The sequence below is a fragment of the Mus caroli genome, chromosome 8 (genome assembly GCF_900094665.2).
Source record: "Mus caroli chromosome 8, CAROLI_EIJ_v1.1, whole genome shotgun sequence".
Taxonomy (NCBI): Eukaryota; Metazoa; Chordata; class Mammalia; order Rodentia; family Muridae; genus Mus; species Mus caroli.
The window spans coordinates 6471374-6479426 of record NC_034577.1 but is presented as its reverse complement, the minus strand read 5'-3'; the positions used below and the strand labels follow the sequence as shown (position 1 = coordinate 6479426).

The 8053-nt window shown below is 44.1% G+C and overlaps 1 protein-coding gene across 2 annotated transcripts in view; it reads right to left on the bottom strand.

Moving 5' to 3' along the window:
• Nucleotides 1-1827: 1827 nt before the first annotated feature.
• The window catches only part of Tnfsf13b (TNF superfamily member 13b), a 29836-nt gene continuing 23610 nt past the window's right edge, over nt 1828-8053 (bottom strand). For both annotated transcript variants that reach the window (XM_021170776.2, XM_021170778.2), the window contains 3 exons: nt 6518-6630; nt 6284-6434; nt 1828-2543 (listed from right to left, as the gene is read on the bottom strand). In XM_021170776.2, coding sequence (XP_021026435.1) covers nt 2431-2543; nt 6284-6434; nt 6518-6630 — 377 coding nt within the window. In that variant the 3' untranslated portion in view covers nt 1828-2430. The remainder of the gene's footprint in view (nt 2544-6283; nt 6435-6517; nt 6631-8053) is intronic.

Genomic DNA, 8053 nt, shown 5'->3' with positions numbered 1-8053 from the left:
TTTTTTTTTTTTTTTTTTTTTGGCAGTTGAGAATAGAATCGTTTTTCTGATGTTGTTGTTGTTCTCAGTGTGTTTGCCATTGGTCTACAGGAAGTCTACTGAGTTTTTGCCTGATAATTCTGTTTCCTGACCCTTTCCTGAAGGAATGCATGAGCCCCAGAAATGGTTGAAAATTTATGGCTTTGTGTAGAGAAGCATGCCATCTGCAAACAGGTATACTCTGCCTTCTTCCTTTCCTATGTGAATCCCCTTTATTCACTGTTCTGGTTCAGAATTCAAGTACAATATTAAGTAGGTGTGGATGAAGTGAGCCTACTTTTTTAACCCTGATTTTAGTGGAAATGCTTTTAGTTTTTTTCCCATTTAGCTTGGTGTTAACCGTAGGCTTATTAAGTACAGTCTTTATTATGTTGAGACCTAAAATTCAAGCTGATAGAGGAAAATTGGAAGAAACACCTCAAAATACCAGCACGGGCAAGCACTTTCTGAACAGGACTCCAGTTGCTCAGGAAATAGCCCACCAGCTGAAAACAGGATTATGTGAAATTAAATGATTTCTTCATAGCAATGAAATCAATGTATCTAGTGAATGAACAGCCTACAGAATAGGAGAAAAAACTGCTAACTAAATATCTGACAGAGGTTTATACCCACAATATATAAGAACTCATGTGTCAATATCGCTAGTAGTTAAAGGCATCACACTTAGAATACACTATAAGAACTCAAACAAAATAAATGCATAAGTACTGATAAACCAAACAGTCCAATAAATAAATGGGCTAATGAAATGAACAGGCCCTTCTCAAAAGATGAAGCTGGCTCGGCCAATAAACACATGAAACATATTCAACATTCCCAGTCACCAGAGAAATGCAAATAGAACCACAGTGAGATTCCATTTCACTCTAGTCAAATTAATCTGTCATCAAAACAAGGGGTAACAGCCAGTGGTATCAGGGCTGTGGGCAGAGGGGAACTCTTACTGCCGGTGGCGGAAGTGGTCTACAAACTGATCTAGAGACTATGGAAATCAGTGTGCAGGTTACAGAGAAAACTAAAGATGGGTCTTACATCTCACACTATTGCTGGGTAATTTCCCCAAAACACTCCTGTTCAAACCCAGTGGTCTTAGTTGACCTTTACTCTCTGAGTAGTAGTGATAACTCGTAGACATTAAAAGATTCCTTGGAGATGTACAAAATATCCAGACTTTACAATTAGTGCCCCAACACTTGTTATTTCATCTGAAATGCTTCTCAAAGTTAGAGTTGTATAGAGAAATATCAAAAGTGGATGTTGGCAGACCAAACGGTGTTGGCAATGGTCAGAAGGCATGGTGCTTTTGTTTGGCAATCAACCTTAGCAGTAGAGCTAGGGAGGTCACTAGCCACTCTTCTGAGGCAATGCTTCCCCTCCCCCCCAGCCCTACTGATTCTGAGACAGGATCCTCACGTGGGGCACACATTTGCTTCATCTCGATGTCAGATGCTACGAAGCTTGCTTAAACCTCACCTGTTATGGAGCAAATAGGGCAGATGCTTCCTTCTGGAATCTAACCCCTAATCTGCAATGGCGGCAGCAGCCACATACTGAACAGGGAGGAAATCTCTGCTCTGCCACAAACACACGCTCAAAGCAGAGCTTATGTGAGTGGTGGGACTACAGCTTCTCGTTAGGGACCTCTGTGCAGATCAGCTGTATCTACAATACTGTTTTATAAAACCACCGGAAGTTACCACAAAATACACCTTTGATCCAAAAAAATGAGTGAATTCTTTCCTTCTGTGAAAAATACCTTGACATCAGAATCAATTGCCAGCTCGACCTAAATCAAGAAAACTTCAACAGTCAGCTCTTTTATCCAATTATTTAACACTTAAACCTTTTTAATTAAGTTTATTTTACACTTGAATTTATAAGGATTTTTGTCTATTGCCAGTTCAAGACTTCTAGATTTAAAAACAACCGTTCCATAGTATCCCATAGTATTACCTGGAAAAGAGGAGTGTGTGTAGTTAGCATGAGAAGGGAGAGTAAATCCTGAGACTTAGCGTGAATGCTTCAGTGATCTGCAGTTGTGGGCCCTCTTCTCATGGCAAATCACAAAACAAGGAAATCTCCCTGCATTCTGAACATGTATCACCCAAGGCAAAAAGCAAGGTTGCAGTGCGTGTTGGCAAAGGACTGGAGAAAACGGCCTCCCTCATCCTGTCTTTCTGAGTGTGGGCTCCGTTTCTCATAACTCACATGGCACACTTTGGTTGTGGCTGTCTGTTATATTTCCTGTTTTGGATCAGATTCAACAGGTCACGAGAAAACTTTCGGTGACGGCTTTCCCCATCTTTTAGTATTTCCAGTCGTCTGTTTCTCCCTCGGAGGTACAGAGAAGACGAGGGAAGGGGGGTCATGCACTCCAGCGCACGTGAGTTACAGCAGTTTTAGGGCACCAAAGAAGGTGTCGTCTCCGTTGCGTGAAATCTGGGCATTCTCCCGAGGTATTGCAAGCTGAATCTCATCTCCTTCTTCCAGCCTCGCGATGCCTGGGAGAGAGGGGGCAACAAGAGTTTTCCATAGTTGCTGTTCCCCAGGGAGCCCATCAGAAGAAGCTACTGTATCACGTCAACACAGCATTCACGCTTCACTCAATAACTGCTCATAACCCTGTTAGCTTTAAAAGTAGATGGGTACATTAAGAGCAGAACCGACAGGGTTCAGCAGATGTGTGTCTGCTGTACATAGACTGGGATCCCAGTGGCAAATATCACCGTCAGGTAGATCAAACCTTGTTCTTTGAGAGGATATTGTAGAGTCACTGAGAGAAGCCCAGCATTATGGTAATCTTTTTTATTTATTTATTGGTATTTGTGTGTGTGTGTGTGTGTGTGTGTGTGCGCGCGCGCGATATGTATGGGCACACATCACAGCACATGTGTGGAAGTCTGTGGTGGTTTGAATATGCTTGGCCAAGGGAGTGGCGCTATGAGGAGGTGTGACCTTCTTGGATTAGGTATGACCTTGCTGGCAGAAGTGTGTCACTGTGGGGGGTGGGCAACAGAACCCTCCTCCTAACTAGGTGGAAGCCAGTCTTCTCCTAGCAGCCTTCAGATAAAGATGTAGAACTGCCAGCTCCTCCTGCACCATGCCTGCCTGGATGCTACCATGTTCTTGCCTTGATGATAATAGACTGAAACTCTGAACCTGTAAGCCATTCTAATGAAATGTTATCCTTGCTAGAGTTGGTCATAGTATCTGTTCATGGCAGTAAAACCCTAACTAAGACAAGGTCAGAGGACAACGTTGTAGAGTTGGTTTTCCTTCCCTCCTCTATACAGGTTCTGTGATCAAACTCAGATTGCCCAGCTTGCATGGCAAGTACCTCCACTCAGTGAGTCATCTCACCAGTCCGTGCTCATACCTTAAAATATGCATTTAGCCTGTAAATAGTTCTGAAGGTTTAAAAGATAAGCTCAGCACGGTGGCCACATGCCAATATTCCCAACCTCGGAATTCAAGTCCAGCCTGGGCTATACATGCAATGAAAATTCAGCCCAGGCTACAGAATAAGATCCTGTCTCAAAAAAGCCAAAAATAGATATCTAAAAATAAAAGGCTTTTTTATCGACAAGCCACACTGTTTAGCAGATTTTCTTTGAGTCCAGGCTCCTGTTTTTCATCATTTGGGGTTCTTCTCCCAGTTGTCTATATTATGGGCTTCAAACAAAGTAATAAACTCCATGAAATGCTAGTTTGTGCCTAATTTATAATGATATATCTCATGGCTTAGGAGCATGAAGTTCTGTTCAGGAGCCACATTCAATCTATGAGGTTAGCAATGCAGACAAGCAATGCTGACAAGCAATGCTCCAGACGTGCTGTGCAGCTGCGCCTTGAAGTTGACAAAGCATTAAGGATTAGTTACCTTATGTAGTTAAAGAAGAGATGCCACAGCATATGTGCTGAACAGATTTGTGGCGGCCCCGGACACTAAGCATGATGTAATAGCAAGGCCAGCACTGTGGTGAACACTTCAAGCTCAAGAAATGGGTGGGAACCACTGTCGCAGAGGCTCTCGACCTTCCTAAGGCGGAAACCCTCCAATACATCAGCTCCTCGTGTTGTGCGGACCTTGGTACCATGCTCCTTCGTGTTTCAAGCTAACCATGTGGGTTTGGATGGATTAGTGTGGGGTCATAAAACAAATTCAAATTGAAAGTAGCAAGCCTGACATTTCTTAGAGCTGGTTCTCTGTCCAGTCCTGACCTACTGATCCTGAAACATACCTTGAACATCAAAGGAGTCAACCTTTAAAAAGAACGGCTTTAAAAAGATGTGGGAATCTACCCTCGGGAGGGAGTGGTGGGAAAACCCAGTGAGTGGAAATGTCTAAGGAGTAACAGCTGTGACGCTGTGACATCCTATACCAAATGTGAGCTGTGGAGTGGAGAGGCTTTGCCATAGATAAATATTTCACAATATCAAAATGCTGATCAGCACTGGGTACAGAGGCAGACTCCTTTATGAAAATTAGGGACTTTCAACACAACAGAATTTCTCCTGGCTACGGAAGTAACTTGCACTGCAGACCCAGTGTGTCATGGCCTCTGCAGTGGAACTGTGTTCTTCCCTGAGCATTTGTGTATAATGAATGGCCTTTGAAATGCTGAAGGGGTGATTCACAGACCTGGGGTACACGTCACTGTTGGTGACAGCTGTAGCTGAGACTAGGACAGTTATTTGGGTTCTGAATAGATCTGTCAAAGGCACCAGAGATACACATACATGTGTAAAGGAAATAGTTTTTTTTTTTTTAAACCAGTGCTGATAAATTTGAAATGAAATGAGGAAAATGTTGGGGATTCCAGTGTGGACAGGCTGGAACAGATGCAGTGTCTTCTCTTATGTTTCTGTGTCTTCGTGCTTGATACTGCTGCTGCCATTCTGAGCTCCCAATTAGTCAGGTATCTGAGGCTACCTGTTTAACCATGAGACCTAACCCAGCCATTCTGCAGTATGCCCTTCCTTGCACTCAGGACCAACAGGAGCTAATTTTTCCCATCACATGCTCATATTGTGGGGCCAGGCATGCTATAGCTTGAGGCTGAGGAGCTGAGGAACTTCTGTGTTGTGTTGTATTGTGTTACACTATGATGTCGTGTCCTGTCATGTCATTTCTGTAGCTCAGATTCTCCGGAGATGAGGAGGTCACAAGAGTAAGGAATCATGACTGCTAGACGGTGAAGCTGACAGAGAATGGATAAGAGAAGAAACCCCAGAAGACTCTCAGGTTTCTGCATCTGGCAGCGAGCAGACATTGTTCCTGCTGCTGTTCTTAAAATGGGTGGAAGGGCATCTACCTTAGACTTGGCCTTTTCTTGGACATTCCCAGCTGTGGTTACAAGCACAGGTCCAGCACAAGATTGGGACCCTCAGCTTTCCTTCATGGATCATAAAGCCACCTCCCTCCATGAAACACTACTGATGGTTAATGGCTTCTGGGAGGAGTGCCATTTTCTCGAGTGGTGTAACCACTAACACTTGTCCAGGCTCCAGCAAATAACCTTCCTCCCATGCTCTTGAAGCAACCCAAATTAAACTCAGTGAGGCTAACAGAGAAAATGACAGGAAAGCAGGAGGGGCCATGTTCAGATGAAGAAGGGATACGGCAGAAGCGGAAGTTAGTTAAAGAGTGCAGCTGCAGTAGAAAGCACTATAATCAGTTATGGATGTGTCCGAGAAAGAGTAGGAGATCAAAATCACTACAATCACCTATGAATGTGTCCGAGAAAGAGTAGGAGAGAAATAAGGTATGCTCCAATGTCAAATTCTGTGACCCTCATTCTTAACTTTTATTAAAAGCACATTTATTTAATGTAATTATTTTTATGTGTATTGGTATTATTCCTGCGTGTCTTTATGTGCACTATGTATGTGCAGAGCCCAAGGAGGCCATAAGAGAATGCCAGGTCTCCTGGGACTAGAGGTACAGAGAGTTGTGCGCTGCCATGTGGGTGCTGGAAATGAAGCTGAGGTTCTCTGGAAGAGCAGCCAGTGTTCTTCATTATGAAACTGCCTCTCCTTCCCCATCTCTGTCTTAATTTTTATAAAAATGGTATGACCATTAGTAATGATATCAGTTTTCTCCGTCAACACAAATTATTGCAAAATAAACAGCACAGTCTATGGCAGAAGGTCTTTCCATTAAGATCCCAAAGCAGAACTTTTGGGGGGAATCAGATTCCCCAGCACACCTTGCTAAGCAGGTCTTAGGACAGCTACATACCGGCCGAGTAGCAGGAATTGTTGGGCAGTGTTTTGGGCATATTCTGAATACATCGGAACAGGGTCACCAGGCTCAGCTCGTCCCCAAAGACGTGTACTTTCTTCCTCTGGATGACATGACCCATAGCAAAGATGGGGTCCGTGTATAGAACCTGAGAAACAAGCCGGGATATGTGACCAGACGTGAAGGACAGTGAAAAGGTTGGACCAGGGGTAGGGGAGAGTCTGACGCTACCTGGCTGTAGATGAAGAAATAGCCTGTTTGCCTCACCACTATTTTGTTCTCTTTCTCCTCCAAGGCATTTCCTCTTTTAAAGCTGAGAAGCCATGGAACAAATGTGTAAGTTCCTGTAGCAGAGAGAGAGAAAATTACTCATGAGACAGTAAACCGTGAAAAGCACTTTTCTTCCCACTAAATTTAAAAGAGCACATTGTATATTCTAAAATGCAAAAGGAGGGAGAGGAGGAGGAGGAGGACTATCCTCCATTGGACTATCTGCCAAACACGTTTTAGCATGGGGAACCTGGGTGCAGGTGCTAAGAGACCTCATTCCACAGGTCTGCTTACATTTTCTTTTCTTGTTCTGCACACTGGCTATTTCCTGATAAAGGCTGGGTTTGGGGGAGGATCTAAAGAGAGAATACCTGTTCCTCTGCACAGCACACTGGGAGATTGTCTTCTTCCATCTCCTGGGGGATTCAGTGAAGAACTTAACAAAATGTATCTGGAGGAAGTAAGGCCACCACCAACTTGGCCGTAAAACACAACCAGGAAATGACAGACAGCAACGAGGATATGCCCTGCACTGAAAACTGCTCAGAACCTGTGTGCTAAGACCACAGTGTTCAGAAGCTGAAAGGGCTTTCAGTACAGTGACATTTCCTTAATTCTATGCTGAGTGACAGGAAGACACTGTGCTCAGGGTTGACAGGAAGAGCAGAAAGGGTGACAGGCAAGGGAATCAAGCCACCAGACCAGACTGGAGCAAGGTGCTTCCTAGAGCTCGCACCCAGGAAAAGAGAAAAACATGGATTTCATGGGAGTGGGCACAGATGCTGTCTGCAAACAGTGGCATCAGGCTGAGCCTCAAGGCTAGACAATGAGGGGAGCCACACACTAAATGAAGGGAAGCAGCTGGCAGAAGATTAGGGCCCCTGCACAGTGAGCACAGAATAGCAACCAATGGTGTGGAAAGTCTAAATACACCAGACCATTCTTGTACAGTGGGAAACACTAAGCCAGTCTAAAAATGTCACCTCAATAAGCAAAAAGGGGGTATGGGTTCCAAGACCAATCAAATGAGTCCAAAAGCAATACTGTAGTGACATTTATATTTCTGTGTCTGTCTCACAGGTTCATCCAGTGCCCAGTGCCGCATGCCACTATTACCCATTCCTCTGGCGACAGACACCAGTTGATTTTTTTGGCTGTTGTGATCTTGGATACACTGAACTTGGGAGTCTAGGTGTCTCTATTTGTTATTGATTTGTTATTGATTTAGTTTTCTTTATAAACTCAGAAGTGCACCATTGCATACACTAGCAAGATTTTGCTGAAAGGACCCTGATATAGCTGTCTCTAGTGAGACTACGCCGGGGCCTAGCAAACTCATAAGTGGAAGCTCACAGTCAGCTATTGGATGGATCACAGGGCCCCCAATGGAGAAGCTAGAGAAAATACCCAAGGAGCTAAAGGGATCTGCAACCCTATAGGTGGAACAACCATATGAACTAACCAGTACCCCGGAGCTCTTGACTCTAGCTGCATATG